Source organism: Palaemon carinicauda, chromosome 22 (genome assembly GCF_036898095.1).
Source record: "Palaemon carinicauda isolate YSFRI2023 chromosome 22, ASM3689809v2, whole genome shotgun sequence".
Classification (NCBI taxonomy): domain Eukaryota; kingdom Metazoa; phylum Arthropoda; class Malacostraca; order Decapoda; family Palaemonidae; genus Palaemon; species Palaemon carinicauda.
This window is the reverse complement of record NC_090746.1, coordinates 29341880-29360281: the sequence shown is the minus strand read 5'-3', so window position 1 is coordinate 29360281 and position 18402 is coordinate 29341880. Positions and strand designations below refer to the sequence as shown.

General features: G+C 34.7%; 1 protein-coding gene across 2 annotated transcripts in view; it reads right to left on the bottom strand.

The window, feature by feature from the left end:
• Positions 1–18402, bottom strand: part of LOC137616387 (lachesin-like) — an 855479-nt gene that overhangs the window by 25975 nt on the left and 811102 nt on the right. For both annotated transcript variants that reach the window (XM_068346087.1, XM_068346088.1), the window contains exons 4-5: positions 12211–12418; positions 10849–11010 (exon numbers count right to left, since the gene is read on the bottom strand). In XM_068346087.1, coding sequence (XP_068202188.1) covers positions 10849–11010; positions 12211–12418 — 370 coding nt within the window. The remainder of the gene's footprint in view (positions 1–10848; positions 11011–12210; positions 12419–18402) is intronic.

The following is an 18402-nucleotide window of genomic DNA, read 5'->3' as shown; positions in this document are numbered from 1 at the left end:
TATATATATACAGTATATATATATATATATATATATATATATTCAAATAAGCCATATATATTTTTGATATATTAATGTCTGGATTCTCTTAACGACCTCGGGATCAGAGCCCCAGGCGAAATCACACAAAGACAAGAGCTTGGCTCCGGCCGGGAATCGAACCCTGGTCGGCAAGCTTTTATAGACAGTGACTAACCCACTTGGCCAAGTGGGTTAGTCACTGTCTATATAAGCTTGCCGACCAGGGTTCGATTCCCGGCCGGAGCCAAGCTCTTGTCTTTGTGTGATTTCGCCTGGGGCTCTGATCCCGAGGTCGTTAAGAGAACCCAGACATTAATATATCAAAAATATATATGGCTTATTTGAATATGAAAAACACGTAAAAATGTGCAAAATTTATCATATATATATATATATATACTATATATATATATATATATATATATATATATATATATATATATATATATATATATATATGTACACATAAATGTTACTTATCAGTAACAAAACTCCACGTGACAGATATTAAAGTGTAAAATCACAAGAAACAGGAAAGTAAAGGACCAGGTACCAAGTGCTTTCGTGTTTTACATATGTATATATAACATGTATAAAGTATATATATACATATATATATATATATATATATATATATATACAGTATATATATATATATATATATATACAGTATATATATATATATATATATATATATATATATATATATATATACTGTATATATATATATATATATATATATATATATATATATATATATATATGTACACATACATGTTACTTATCAGTAACAAAACTCCACGTGACAGATATTAAAGTGTAAAATCACAAGAAACAGGAAAGTAAAGTGCTTTCGTGTTTTACATATGTATATATAACATGTATAAAGTATATATATACATATATATATATATATATATATATATATATATATATATATATACAGTATATATATATATATATATATATACTATATATATATATATATATATATATATATATATATATGTACACATACATGTTACTTATCAGTAACAAAACTCCACGTGACAGATATTAAAGTGTAAAATCACAAGAAACAGGAAAGTAAAGGACCAGGTACCAAGTGCTTTCGTGTTTTACATACACTTCTTCAGGGTACTCTGACGAAGTGTATGTAATACACGAAAGCGCTTGGTACCTGGTCTTTTACTTTCCTGTTTCCTGTGGATTTTACAATTTAATATATATATATGTATGTATATATATACATATATATATATATGTGTATATATATACATATATATGTATGTATATATATATATTATATATATATATATATATATATATATATATATATATATATATTGATACTGCAATTTTTTAATACAATTTGTTGAATTTAGTAACGTGCTCACGGATAAAGTGAAACTGCACTTAACCGAAATGCATAGAGAAATTTTTCATGAAGTTTTCACTGATGCAAATTAATGCTCAGCGTCACCGTGTTAATGCTCCATAAACACAGACTTTAGTGTTGTTACAATTAGAATAACGTTATTAATATTCATAGTTCTGTTGAACTTCAAATATGGAAAGCAACGACAGGCAAATTTTATGATGTACATATGACTGATTAAACGTTTTTGCTTTCTTTTACACCTGTGATCATTAAACGACCATTTTTGCAAACGTTCCCGTTACTTTTTTCCCGCTGAAAAGCTTAATTAATTTTAAAACCTAAATCTTTAAAAAAAAAAACTAATCATTATTTAAATTTGAGTGTTTGTATTTTGATTTAGATCCTCAATTATTTTTTCTTTTTTAAGGTACCTTTGTGATTGTATCTATGAATCAAAATGAGCTTTAATACACAGTAAGCCTAAAAAGTAACGTGGTAATCGATGGATTACTAATGAACATCGTATTCTGACTTTTGAACGATTGTTTACCACACAGATCATTCGGAACCAGTGCACCATATCAGAATTTCTGTTTACTGTTTGCGTAATAAATCAGTATTATTCTTGTATGAAAGATTCTCTTTGTGCCCATAGTACTGAGCTATTCAATGCAGTTGTGATAATACTGAAATAAATTACTTACTAAATATTTAATTTAGCTAATATCAATGGATACTAGAAAACGCACTGGGACAAAAACCGCCTATACAGATGCTCTAATACCTGACTGCTTGATAATTTGAGGAAGAAAATGCTGTGGAACGCAAACTAACTAAATGGACCAAGTCACATTGTTTCACAAAATGTTGTATAAGAGGCACATCTTTCCAATGGTCCAGATCATCCATAATAAATTATTAACTCCGGAAAAAACACCATACATATTCACTAAACTTCACTTACAAAATGAAAGAAACGTTAAAATTTAAGGAAATTTACCAGTTTGCCTCCATTCGATTTCTATACCAAGCCAAGGGCTCAGAAGTTTTTGGTTCAACTTAAAGTTTCTCACCGTTTCTTAAAATGATGTGAAACGTAGAGGAATGAGGCCGCGTAGCCAAGTTTATAAGTAGCTATTTATAAATCCTGCTGCTGAGTAATCCTTTTCTCAGTTCATACCAAGAGACCAATGTTTCATAAAACTGCAGTCACTCTCAAGTTTCTATCCAGTTTCTTGTTGTCAACAACACATCAATCAAAACTGCGTTCCATCAAAGTTTAATACTACATTATAAGAATGAATGAAGATACCTTTGGTCTCAGACTCCCAAGACCTCCGAGACCAAAATGTCTTTATTCTTCACTCAACATTTGACGAGATCCCATTGATGTCCAACAAACATCTAGACCAGCGGTTCCCAAATAGGGGTAAATTACTCCACTGAGGGTAATTTTCCATTTGATGTGGGTAATGACAGTTTTTATTCTGATATCTTTAATATCAAAGGATATTAAGGATAAATTAATTTCACATGTATAAAACAGTGGTATCTTCATCATTCAACTGGGTGAAACCAATGATGTTACGAATAATGCACAATTAATGGTATAAATCCGGTACGAAGGAGAAAGGAAAATTGAAGATCTAATTATGAGCAAACAGTGCAGTCCACTTCAAACAACTGCAAAGGGTGGGGATGTATTCAGAAAAGTTTATGCATTTTTGATGAACTAAATATGCAACTAGATTGGAAAAACTACATTGGAGTAACAACAGATGGTGTGCCATCTATACCATGTGTTAAATTAGGGTTTTTTACGTATACGAAAAAGGAAATCCTTTGGATCTTGCAACACACTGTATCATATATCGTCAGGTACTTGCAGTATAGTCTGAGCGACCTGATTTGGAGGTGGTAATGTGTGCTGTCATGAAAATAGTTGATTACATTATATCAAGTGCTTTAAACTCAAGACTGTTTAGTTCTTTGTGTGGGGACATTGAATCTAAACATCACTGTCTGTTGTATGATGGCTATCCCAAGGAAATGTTCTCAAACGAGTATTTCAGCTCAAAACTGAGATTGAACTGTATTTGGATGAAGAGGGGCACAATTCAGCAGGGGAATAAAGATCCAAAATAGATTTCCATTCTGTGCTATTTAGTGGACATATTTTTGCATATAAATGCCCTGAACACATCACTGCAAGGACCAGAAGAAAGTGTTATCTGATTGAATGAAAAAGTACAAGCATTTCGTAGCAAAATGGATTTTTTGGGACTCAAAATTGAAAACTAGCAGAATAGCTGCATTTCCTAAGTTAGGAGAGTTTCTGGAAGATAAAGATTCTATACACTCGAGTGATATGGAGCGAATACTGAGTGCGCATTTAAATAATCTGCGTCTGAGGTTGGAAGAATATTTCTATGAAATTAACCCCCTCAACAATGCTTGGATTCCGAATCCATTCACATGCAACACAGAACATCTGCCAGATGAACCAAGAAAAAAATACTTGAAATAAAATCAAGCAGCCCCATACAAGAGGAATTTAACCCCATGAAATTATTTTCATTTTGGATTAGCTATAACAAAGAGTTCTCTCTGACGAGTTCAGAATCAGTTGAGATGCTTTTACCATTTGGTTCAAGTTACATGTGTGAGGCTGGCTCTTCAGGTATTTTGACCATCTGAAGCAAAGAGAGAAATAGATTGAACCCAGAAAATGACATCAGAAGTTCGCTTACAATACTATCTCCATGCATTACTGAAAATATCTCATACCGGTGTAATTATTCACACCACTGAAGATTTTTGTTAAGTACAGATATATTTTCTCCTTATTTTCAACTGAAGGTGTGATTATTCACATGAAATTATTTGATTTATTTCCAGCAGAAGTATGTATTGATTTATTTGTCTTTTTCACCCTGATGAACATTATTTCAATTATATATTCTCTCCATTTATTTTCAACATATGTATGAATTTTTATATTTTCAACATATGTATGAATTTTTTTATTTTCAACATATGTATGAATTTTTTTTATTTTTAACAGAATTAACAGTACTTCTTAATATACTTGCCTCAATAATAAACGAATAAAGGAAGGTTCGACCAACTGAAAGACTTTTGTTTGACATTAATCATGTACAAAATGATAGAAATGATGTGGGGGTAACCAGCTCTAGCCAAGATTTTGGAAAAAGTGGGGTAATGACCAAAAGTATTTGGAAACCGCTGATCTAGACCATACAAAACGCTTAAGGTAGTTAATTGAACCTCATTTTATAATTGAGAAGAGACTTGGTTGTCACATGTTTCTCATGTATGGTACCGGCAACATGCAGGAAGTTTCAGTTCCATTTACTCTTCCGGGTGGTGGGAATGTGGAAACACCCACCATCTCTTCTTCCCTTTGAGTATGTTTCAGCGATTCTCCAGTTCATGTACAATTTGTGCATCATTTTCACCAAACTGCACCATCATGACATCCAAGCAATAAGCTCCTATTAATAGCAGTCCCTGAAACAGACTTCACGTGGAAATGGGTGGAGATAGATATCATAGGATCTTCCTCTCAGTATGCACAGCATAAAAAAGGTGTTGTTATAAATTTCTTCAACTTCACCACAGTAGATCAAACCATGTTCCAAGAATGTTAGCAATGTTATAGGTAGTAAGTTGGCCAGGGCAAAAGCCACCCGTTGAAATACTACCGCTAGAGAGTTATGTGGTCCTTTGACTGGCCAGACAGTACTACATTGGATCATTCTCTCTGGTTACGGTTCACTTTCCGTTTGCCTACACATACACTGATTAGTCTGGCCTATTCTTTGCAAATTCTTTTCTGCCCTCATAAACCTGGCAACACTGAGATTACCAAAAAGTTCTTCTTTACCCAAGGGGTTAACTACTGCACTGTAATTGCTCAGTGGCTACTTTCCTCTTGGTAAGGGTAGAAGGGACTCTTTAGCTATGGTAAGCAGCTCTTCTAGGAGAAGGACACTCCAAAATCAAACCATTTTCTCTAATCTTGGGTAGTGTCATAGCCTCTGTACCATGGTCTTTCACTGTCTTGAGTTAGAGTTCTCTTGCTTGAGGGTACACTCGGGCACGCTATTCCATCTAGTTTCTCTTCCTCTTGTTTTGTTGAAGTTTTATAGTTTATAAAGGAAATATTTATTTTAATGTTGTTACTGTTCTTAAAATATTTAATTTTTCCTTCTTTCTTTTCCTCACTGGGCTATTTTCCCTTTTGGAGCCCATGAGCTTATAGCATCCTGCTTTTACAACAAGGGTTGTTGCTTAGCAAGTAATAATAATAATAATAATAATAATAATAATAATTTGGGTAACACACTCATCATCATCATCATCATCTATTAGCGTGCCTTTTGAAGCAAAAGACCTGGCACAGAAGCCCTTTTGACCCTGGGCTGAAGCTGGACATTACCCAGCATCTTTGAGGGATATTGAAATGATGATTCCCACACCAACACCATCTCCATAGAATGGCTGACTATATTTGAGTAATTTGAACACAAGTAAAAACATTGGAAACGTGTGATACCAAGTTTCTTCCCCTAATTACTTGGGGCTGGACTCAACTGTCTTGATAGCAGTTGCTGATGCAGACTACAAGTCCAGATGGGTAGATGTAGTTGCTGTAGGATCTTCCTCTGATTCATAAGTCTTGAATAATTTTATTAAGCTAAGTATAAATCCAGCGCATGAGAGTATAGGTAAACCTCCCCCCCCTATATTTGTGCACTATGACGACATGCTTATGTCCCTTGTGGGTGATGGAACCTTTCCATTGAGAATCCAGCTCACGAAGCCTTTTGGCAAAAATCTGGATGTCAGTAAGAAGACCTTCAACTCCCAATTGGCCATTTGTGGAAAAGGTTCGAATGTTTGGCCACAAGTCTTCGGCAACAACCAGATGAAAAGAATTCCATGGTACTTTGCTGATTCTACTTATATAACCTCACTTGGCTAATGTATCCAGTCGTCATATCTTATCACGCTAAATTTAAAATGTTATGCTAGATCCGTAAGATAAACAGCACAATATCATTCAAGGAGCCTGGAGAGGAGGCCGGCATGTACCAGACTTTAGCATCGCCCAGAGTTTGCGAGGAAACAAGGCTCACATGGAGATAAGGCACAAGGAGAATACCTCAAAGAATACTTCAATTCTGAAGCAGAATTAATGCCATGATAAAATAACATGATTTGAACCATTGGGATATATTTTATTTTGTATTACTTTTTTATTCTTTAATTTGGTATGCTTTCCATACTGCTAAATAAACAACCAACTAAAAGTATGAAAAATAAAAGAGTAGACTAAATTGGATAAAATAATGTATTTCTATATGTGGTCAAATAAATTCCTATATATCATTTGGGAAGACAACATTCTAAAACTAATTTTCCAATATAAAAGATACATATTTTTTTCATTAAAATTACACATTTCTTACATATATCATGGTCTTAACTCGTATTAATCTTTTTATAAAACAAAGTGCCAATGATACATTTCATTCCTATAATCTTATTGGTGTACCTTTCTGGGATTTAGGATTTTCCAATCTTTTTTAACTATTACTTTATTATTTCAACAAATATTGTAATATATCTCTGACATCGAGAGCAACTGTACTTGAAGCAGTGACAAAAGTTTATTCTAAATCAAACACAAAGAGGAATGACTAAAATTAATGGATGGAGCAGCAGCAATAGAACTATAGAAGTACCTGTAAATAAGTAGCAATTGCTGCAATCGTATTTACCTAATAAAAGCTGACACCTTTGTTAATTTACTTTAAAATGGGATTAGTCTGATACCAAACGTGATGTACTTTGAACATTCATGTTGGCCGCTAGATGTCCCCACTTCCAAGCGACGCACCTTTGAAGGCATAACCTATGACTTGCCTGGACGAAAAATGACGGAAAAGGTGTCGTACCGAATATACACCTTTAACGAAAACTCCCATCTGAGAAAGTTATAAAGCCCTCGGACTACGAAAAACGCCGCTATCTCGGGATGCATTTTCATTTTGAATGCTGGAGAAAATGGTAATATCTAATGTTGCTCTCCAAGTTGAAATTACTTGGACGTCGGGAACTCTGGCTGAAAATACTAGTCTTTTCTACTGGGACGTGAGGGAGACTTAAGGCTGCTTTGTAGCAACGCTAGGTGAACGGATGGAAGAACTTACAAGTTTTACATCAAATAGGAACGTAGCTCTTCTCAAGTTTAGTATACAAAGATGCAGGTTGATATTTCAAAATAATATTGCAGTATATAATAAAAAGTATACAATGACATTCATTTCAGTAGAATTAAATGAAGATTCAAATCCTTAATACTTGAAAACTTGCTTTCCGGTATGACTTACTTTTTCTTATCTAATTTCCAGAATTTTTATCCAGTTTGTAAACACATGTGATAAAATGCCTGCTTTCAGTATAAACAGAGGATTTTTTTAACAGAAATAGTAAAGAACAATAGAATTATGAAATTTTGTTAACCACAAATACAGTTGAAATTTAAGAAAATTACAGACTGAAAATAACAAGGTGATTTTACCAGAGAGAGAGAGAGAGAGAGAGAGAGAGAGAGAGAGAGAGAGAGAGAGAGATAGAGAGAGAGAGAGAGAGAGAGAGAGAGAGAGAGAGAGAGAGATTGTCTGTCTGTCTGTTTAAATTGCCTTCCCTAATGTAAGACACGGGCTCTTGTGTTGGCACCCCGTAAGTGAATTTAATTGGAATTTACTAATTTAAAATTGTAAAAAAGAAGTTTGCAATGTGAATAAGGTAATGAAAAAGAGATAGAGAGAGAGAGAGAGAGAGAGAGAGAGAGAGAGAGAGAGAGAGAGAGAGAGATATTCTCACTAACTCGCAAGTTTGCATAATAGTGTTCTCACTTGAATGGTTATTTGCATGTTAACTCCTTTGAATAAGATTCCTCGTATTAACATACTAACAGGCCTGCCATTAAGGTAGAAAAAAAAATAGTTTAGCCTGTGCGCAACCTTTGGCCGTTCGTGTGTAGGGTGGAGGCCGGTGCTTGTGGGATGCTGGGAAATAAAGAAGGAAGCCTTGTGCGGAATACTTAATTGCTTTAGCATCAGGCGACACTTGGTGTACGTGACATCGTGAGCATTAGTCTCTAAGATTATACTCTCTCTCTCTCTCTCTCTCTCTCTCTCATCTCTCTCTCTCTCTCTCTCTCTCTCTCTCTCTCTCTCTCTCTCTGCACATGCGTGCGTTCATAATAAGCATGAAGTTTAATATTAACAATTACAATTTCTGCACGTGTCGTGGAAAATATTCAAATTTTGCTTAAAAAGTATTTACTAACAAAAATTATCCACCAAAGGAACCGTTTACATTATTTTAGTCGACCTAATGTATCAAAAGAATGAACTTTAGATAGAATAAATGTCCACGGTCTATTTTCGTAATTCTCAAATAAAATAAAAATTTCCCTTCCCTGTCTGATAGATAAGGAATCGAAGTCAATTCTACTATGGAACCAATTGTCAAGTTCTGAGAATTTCAAAACCAAGTTTCTTATCATCGGTTTTTCTAGTCTCATTCCAGGATTTCTCGTGTGATGTCAAATGTAATTAAATCAGTGATCTTCATCCACACAATAGTTTTTCAAAGATCTCCATATTCATTTGTGAAAAATTTTCCTAGCGTTGCGTAATCGAAATAAGAAGTTTATTTTACGTTTGCCTTTCTGTGTGTATTGATACCCGATTCTACGGGTTTTCCCTTTTTGACATGGGTGCGATTAAAGCAATTTTTCCATTCAGTCATAAAATTACAATAACTTCTTTAAATTCGCTTTTTTTTTCAATTATATAATGGTGGCCTTGTTAGTGCTTCTAACCAACACCTTTTAGGTAACTATTCGTTGTAAGTCGAAATAAAGTCCTTCCAACATTGCGAGATCAAACCGCACACACAAGGGTCCCTCACTCTATATATACTATTCAGACATCAGCCACGTAACATTTATTTGAACATTTAAAAAATCCAAGAGGCATGAGTACTCACACAAAAATGCTAACTTTCAGACTTAAATCATGTTTTCTAGAAGCCTTTCGGAAGCGATAAAGTTAACTTTTAAGTGAAATAAGGTAAATTAATTCAAATGGTATAATTTCCCATGAGGAGGAAATATTCTTGCGGGAAATGCAATGGCTGATATAAAAAAAAAAAATATCAAGGACCTAGATAACGCTAAAAATTCGGTTTGTTAAATGAAATATTGATGCATTCAATAAATCTTCCGTAATACATTTCATTATTACAGCAAGGTCTTAGCATTGAATATTACTCCATATGTGTAGGATGACAGAAGTAGTCTCTGATGACATAATAAAAGTCCGTTAGATTACAAAGCATACTTTCTAATAGGTATTATAAACAAGGATAAGTATAAAAAATTAAGTTTGAATAAGAATTTCTATGCATTAACATATGATAATAGTTTATTCAGTGGGTTTCAAAATTTGCCAAATTTAAGCAAGTTTCTTTTTTAAATTTATTACAAATGTAATTCATACGCTACACAATAATTATAAGTCTATTTTTCATGCAACGCAAATATTTGAAATAGGTGAAACGTCTCGGCAAAAAATAAGTATATATATAATCATTACATAAAATCCACGGGTTAGGTTCCATCTTTATTAGCAGAAATGACTTAAAGTATGTACTCGAAAAAATAGATTATCAGAAAATATCCATCTACATCTGACTTCACATAAACCAAAGTGCATCAAATGATATATATAATCATCTTGTCAATTAAAATTACTCTTTCCTTCCACATCATGATAACACAGTGTTATCACCATCAAGGGAAAGGTTAGGAGGTCAGGCTGTTCGCGATGCTACTTTCTGTCTACAAAAAAGGTAGGCACGTAATGCTTATTGTTTAATACCTTGTTATATAAATTTCTAAAAAAATACTTGAAATCCTATTGATACTGAGAATTTTATGTATAAATAAAAGGTACTCCAATATAGGCTCCCAAGATTTCTATTTGATGACATGTATGGATACATCCTTTACCTCAAATATATACAAGGTAAAGAGAGGAAATGATTTTTAAAGCAAAAGTAGTTCTCATCTATTATTTGCTATACAGAAGCCACGTGCACGTTACACCCATAAAGGTAATATATAGCACAACCGAAGCTGAATAAGGAAAAGCTATTTATAAAACTTTAAGGTCGTATGCATACAAGTTCAATCTGATAAATGCCACAGAAACAAAATAATTGTTTGTAATATTACAAGAGAAAATTCATGTAGTGAAACAAACCAACGAAATATCAACTTAAAATAATACGATGAACTACACAAACAAGGGACACAGAAATGAATGAATGGAAGACCCTCTTACCTGGACTCCTGGTGTTGGTCACAATCATGGCACCATCTTCCCTCTTCCACATGATGCGAGGCTCAGGAGACCCTTCGGCTGAACACTTCAGACTCACGTTGGCCTTCTCTCGCACTTGGATCTCGCTCTTACTACTGCTCTCGTCGACGATGTTTGGTGGAACTGTTAGAGGGACGAATGTTCTTTCAATCGCAACTTGATGCATGTAACCTATATTCATTATAGTAGTTTTATACTATTCGTGAATTGGGTAGCAATTATTTTTCCCTTATTCAGAAGGTAAGCTGACATGCCTCCATCCGGTAACTGCGTGAATCATTAGAGGATATAAACATAAATAATTTTGGTTAATTGATAAAGTTGAGGATAATGGTAGAATGTTAAATTCTATATGGATTATGTCCAGATGTCTTAGGTCTTCATGAAAATATTTTGAAAAATAAATAACAAACATGAAACCCATAAAATGTCTCATCCTTGATTAACTTGATGGATACGAAACAACATCCTCCATAACTTACAAACCTTTAAAAGATCTCACATGGAACTAGAAACACTGATAAAAATCTTTCCAAGTTTGAAATAACGTCCAAATTCTTATATAACCATACTTCAGCTTGACGGAAATTCCATAAACAAAAGATCGAAAGCGAAAATAAGCAAAGAGATTTCTAAGATTTCAGCAGTTTGATGCATTAAACAATGTATTTTGTTACAGTGTATTCTATCAAAGCAATTTGCGACTGACACAAGCTATCTGGCCCATTTGCATTTCACCCTGCCAAATCAAAGCCCATATATTATGAAATTAAAGACAGATATGGGTCCTAACTTATCTCCGTGAACCTAACCTAACATACCCTCTTACCTTCCGACGCATGACCTTACATACAGCGCTGTAAGTATGGTGGCGTAAAAGGAAAATATAGTAACTAATCTGTAACTTTTAAATTCTAAATGGCCATGATTTGAACAAATTTTATAGCTGCAGGCACTAAATTTGAAAAATTTCAAAACAAGATTAATTTGTGCCTGATAATCATTTAATCAGAACCCAGCTTTTAAATCTATCTGTGGCTGCATTCACTACTTCATCTGACGTAAAACTTATGTATTAAGAAATAAAATTCCAGCAACTAAATATACAAGGAATAATTAAACAGAAATTTACTTGATGACCTCATGTAATTTTTTTTTCCCATATAATAACGGAAATGTTAAATCTCATAGGTTTAACACGTCATATATTTTGTGACTTCAACTGTAAAGGAAATAAAAAAGTAATAATAATAATAATAATAATAAATTTATTCTTACATCATTTCGCAAAAGCAACGCTACAGTGTCCAAGTTAATACTTACCTACAACCTGAAGGAGACCAACTTGAGAAGTGGCTGGGTCTGTGTTAATCTGACACATATAGTAACCGCCGTCTTCTTCCGTCACACCGGTGATATGCAACGTCCACGTCTTGTGCGAATCATGCGTGACGCTGTAGCGAGAGATACGAGAGATCATGCGAGTGTGGACAGCCACAATCATCTGCCGCTTCAAATGAATCCAGCCCACCTGTGGGAAAAAATAAAGACGATTTTCGAAGCAATATTGAAGATTTTCTTTGTGGATAATGTTTTTCAATATCATGCAATGGGTATAATTATAACTAAATATTAAATTATTTTCTTTTTGAACTTTACAACTCCGTTCTGTAATCCTTAGCAATATACAAATGTGTAGAAGAGACAATGATATTTGTAAGGAACAACACAGATTCTCCCAGTTCCATCTATACTTATTTTTTAAAAAATTTATTTAGACTCGTGAATAGTAAAAATACTGATTTATTCAGATGAACAAAAGGCTTGTATTCTAAATTCATAAATGCTCTAAGAATAAAAACATCAAGATGCATTTCTTCTAAAAATATACAAATAAGACACCGGATCTCAACCTGATAGCACCCTTAACAAAGAAAACCAACATGGGTCCTCTGATAGAAAATTATAAGATGTATAAGATGACGCGTAAATATGTGAATTTACATGTTCAGTACATAACTATGAGCACTTCAAACCTAGCCAATTTTGTTATATAACTGAAGCTCTACATAGACAGCTGGAGATGGTTGGTGCCATCTTCAAACACTTTACTGAAAAATAAGACTGAACCACCAAAGGAACGAAAACCGTCCATTGGGAATGTCTATATCTATTAAAAAAAATTGTCGTACAAATGCAATCAAAAGATATCTCAAATTTGACATATATTTTCAGATAGTAATAATGAAAGAGAGAGAGAGAGAGAGAGAGAGAGAGAGAGAGAGAGAGAGAGAGAGAGAGAGAGAGAGAGAGAGAGAGATGGATCACCTACCTGACATACCAACAAATACAATTTCTATGAACACGAATCTTCCATCCAAGGTCTATATAGTAACCACAAAGTTTAACTAGAGGGGCACTCAGTAGAGCGCACACCTCCTCTAGGGGAACTTATTTCTCGACCTTCTGGACTGATTTTGGACGTTTTGCTCGTCCTTGACCCTTGATCTTCCAAATTTAATAAATTCCAGCTCTATACATAACAGTTTAAAATCCCTGCAAGTTTCATTATTTACGATTAAAATTGTGGCCGTATGGTTGATGACCATAATTTAACCTTTTGTTTGACTTTGACCTTGGACTCAACATTGACCTTCAACCCCAACATGTATTAATTGGCGTGAACTTTCATACACTAAAATATGAACCAAGTTCGAAGACTGTAACAACGATGTCCAAACTTATGGTTGATTATGTGGATTGGACATTTTGCTTGACCATAACCTTGACCTTTGACCTTGACCTTCCAAAATCTAATCTTTTCTAGCTATTTACATAACAGTTAATCCCTGCAAGTTTCATTAGTCTAGGAATAAAATTGTGGCCAGGAAGGTGTTCACAAACAAACAAAAACACAAATAATCACCTTCCAACATCGTTGGCGGAGGTAATAAAAACCAACCCACTATAAACTTTTCTTCTTAGCATACGGAATATATTACAAGAGAAGAGGCAGCAATTGCCATTAAAAAAATGATTAGTTGAATTCACGTGCATTTCTGGAGTTTGAGACTTTCAGGCCAATGTTAGCTAGTGACAAATGGAAATTCTACAATATATATATATATATATATATATATATATATATATATATATATATATATATATATATAAAATCTCCTACGCCTATTGACGCAAAGGGCCTCGGTTAGCTTTAGCCAGTCTTCTTTATTTTGAGCTTTTAATTCAATATTTCTCCACTCATCATCTCCAGCTTCACGCTTCATAGTTCTCAGCCATGTAGGCCTGGGCCTTCAAACTCTTCTAGTGCCTTGTGGAGCCTAGTTGTGAGTTTGGTGAACTATTCTCTCTTGGGGGAGTGTGAAGGGCATGCCCAAATCATCTCCATTTACCTCTCACCATGATCTCATCCGCATATAGCACTCGAATAATCTCTCGAATGGTTTCATTTCGAATTCTGTCCTGCCATTTAATTCCAAATATTCTTCTCAGGGCTTTGTTCTCAAATCTTCTATATCTGTTGGAGACTGTTTTATTGTCATACCACAACTCATGTCCATACAGTAACACATATCTCACTAAACTGATATACAGCCTGATTTTTATATGTAATTTTAAGGCGATTTGATTTCCAAATTTTATTTGACCTAGCCATTGTCTGATTTTTTTTCCAACTTTCATTAAACTCCAATTCTAATGACCCTGTACTGGAGATCATAGTTTCTAAATACTTAAAGTGATTCTACCCCATTAATCCTTTTTCCTTCCAATGATATTTCATCTTCCATTGCATACTCCGTTCTCATCATCTCTGTCTTTCTTCTATTTATCTTCAGCCCAACCTCATGTGATATTTCATGTATTCTGGCAACCTATCTTTGCAAGTCCTGTGGTGTTCTGCTAACAAGGACAGCGTCATCAGCATACTCTAGGTCAGCTAATTTCCTATTACCAATCCAATCCAATCCTTCTCCACCATCTCCAACTGTTCTACGCATTACAAAACAACATAGGTGAAAACACATTCCATTGGAGTACTCCGCTGTTCACTGGAAATTCATTTGATAGGATTCCACTAGCATTAACTTTGCAGTGGTTATGCTCATGAACAGACTTAATTAAATTTACATATTTAAGAGGAATTCCATAATAACGCAGGACTCTCCACAAAATTGGTTGGTGCACAAATACCACCAAGAGTGAATTTCTACCTTTTCTAAATCATGCTTGTTCATCTCTAAGCTTTTCATCAATCTTTCTAGTCTCTTTAAAATAAGCTTGCTATATATTTTCATGACAACTGACCTACGTGTGATGCCTCTGTAATTATTGTAATCAGTTAGGTCTCATTTTTTGCTATTTTCACCAACAATCCTGGCTACCATTCATCATGTTTTGCCTCTTCATGCCACATTCTACAAAATAATATTGTACGTATTCTGAGGGTCACTTCATTTTCAGCCGGTATTATCTCAGCATTTATTCAATCGTAACCAGGGGCTTTCCATCTCTTGAGTTTTCTAATAATAGCCTTGACTTCAAACACACTGAATTCATTCATGGGCACATCAAGGTCTTCATTAGCTTCAAGTATATTCATCAAATTATTCCTTTTGTATCTCCTATTAAAGTGTTCCATCCAACGTTGCCTTTCTTCATCCTCTGTTGTTATAATAGATCCATCCTTTCTTCTTTGCTCTCATAGAGATTTCATTAATAATTCTATGAGAGATTCTTACACCATAGCCACTCCCTGAATTCATAGCTTTGTCAGCCTCATTTACTTTCCTGTCTAAATACTCTCTCCTGTCATTCCTGGCTTTTCTTTTGATCTAACTCTCGATACTGGAATACTGAGCATGCTCTACCTTGTAATTTTCATTATTTCCTCGAAATCCCTCAACAATCAATTTCTGTCTTTGTCTCCTTTTTTATAGTATCCCACATATCATTTGATATCCATGGTTTTCTCCTTGTAACTGCATGTCCCAAAACTACAGTACCAACTGACTGATATATGTTCTTAATATCTCACCATTCTTCATTAATTGTCTGCTCTTCGTCTCAAAATGTTTCTAAGACTGCAAATCGATTCCTACATTTAATTGCAAATGTTTCTCTGAGCTCATATTCCAGAATTTTAATTTCAGTGTGGAATTGAGGAGCTGGTGATCACTACCAATATCTGCAATTCTATAGCATATGACATTTCTTAGTCCTCCTTCTCTCTCTTTATATATATATATATATATATATATATATATATATATATATATATATATATATATATGAGAATGAGAGAGAGATTACAATAGAGGAAGTGAGGAGAGCACTAGATGAAACGAGAGTAGGAAAAGCATCTGGTATGGATGGTGTGAAAGCTGAGATGTTGAAGGAAGGGGGTATGACTGTACTTGAATGGTTGGTGAGATTGTTTAATATGTGTTTTGTGTTGTCAATGGTACCTGTAGATTGGGTTTGTGCATGTATTGTACCACTATATAAGGGTAAGGGAGATGTGCATGAGTGTTGTAATTCAAGAGGTATTAGTTTGTTGAGTGTAGTTGGAAAAGTGTATGGTAGAGTAATGATTAATAGGATTAAGGATAAAACAGAGAATGCAATCTTGGAAGTACAGGGTGGTTTTAAAAGAGGTAGGGGTTGTATGAATCAGATTTTTACAGTTAGGCAGATATGCGAGAAATATTTAGCAAAAGGTAAGGAGGTGTATGTTGCGTTTATGGATCTGGAGAAAGCATATGATAGAGTTGATAGGGAAGCAATGTGGAATGTGATGAGGTTATATGGAGTTGGTGGAAGGTTGTTGCAAGCAGTGAAAAGTTTCTACAAAGGTAGTAAAGCATGTGTTAGAATAGGAAATGAAGTGAGCGATTGGTTTCCGGTGAGAGTGGGGCTGAGACAGGGATGTGTGATGTCGCCGTGGTTGTTTAACTTGTATGTTGATGGAGTGGTGAGAGAGGTGAATGCTCGAGTGCTTGGACGAGGATTAAAACTGGTAGGCGAGAATGATCATGAATGGGAGGTAAATCAGTTGTTGTTTGCGGATGATACTGTACTGGTAGCAGACACAGAAGAGAAGCTTGACCGACTAGTGACAGAATTTGGAAGGGTGTGTGAGAGAAGGAAGTTGAGAGTTAATGTGGGTAAGAGTAAGGTTATGAGATGTACGAGAAGGGAAGGTGGTGCAAGGTTGAATGTCATGTTGAATGGAGAGTTACTTGAGGAGGTGGATCAGTTTAAGTACTTGGGGTCTGTTGTTGCAGCAAATGGTGGAGTGGAAGCAGATGTACGTCAGAGAGTGAATGAAGGTTGCAAAGTGTTGGGGGCAGTTAAGGGAGTAGTAAAAAATAGAGGGTTGGGCATGAATGTAAAGAGAGTTCTATATGAGAAAGTGATTGTACCAACTGTGATGTATGGATCGGAGTTGTGGGGAATGAAAGTGATGGAGAGACAGAAATTGAATGTGTTTGAGATGAAGTATCTAAGGAGTATGGCTGGTGTATCTCGAGTAGATAGGGTTAGGAACGAAGTGGTGAGGGTGAGAACGGGTGTAAGAAATGAGTTAGCGGCTAGAGTGGATATGAACGTGTTGAGGTGGTTTGGCCATGTTGAGAGAATGGAAAATGGCTAAAGAAGGTGATGAATGCAAGAGTTGATGGGAGAAGTACAAGACGAAGGCCAATGTTTGGGTGGATGGATGGTGTGAAGAAAGCTCTGGGTGATAGGAGGATAGATGTGAGAGAGGCAAGAGAGCGTGCTAGAAATAGGAATGAATGGCGAGCGATTGTGACGCAGTTCCGGTAGGCCCTGCTGCTTCCTCCGATGCCTTAGATGACCGCGGAGGTAGCAGCAGTAGGGGATTCAGCATTATGAAGCTTCATCTGTGGTGGATAATGTGGGAGGTTGGGCTGTGGCACCCTAGCGGTACCAGCTGAACTCGGTTGAGTCCCTGGTTAGGCTGGAGGAACGTAGAGAGTAGAGGTCCCCTTTTTGTTTTGTTTCTTTGTTGATGTCGGCTACCCCCCAAAATTGGGGGAAGTGCCTTTGGTATATGTATGTATGTATCTATATATGTATATATATACATGTATATATATACATAAATATATACATATATATATATACATATATGTATATATGTATATATACATATATACATATTTATCATATATTTATATACATACATACATATATAAATACATATACATATATATATATATATATATATATATATATATATATATATAGATATAGATATAGATAGATAGATAGATAAATATTTATACATACATATATATAGCCTATATAAATATATATACATATATATATATAAATATATATACATATATAAATATATAATAATAATAATAATAATAATAATAATAATAATAATCATCATCATCATCATCATCGGTTGCCAGTCTACTGCAGGGCAAAGGCCTAAGACATGCCCTTCCCCACTCGCGTATGCTT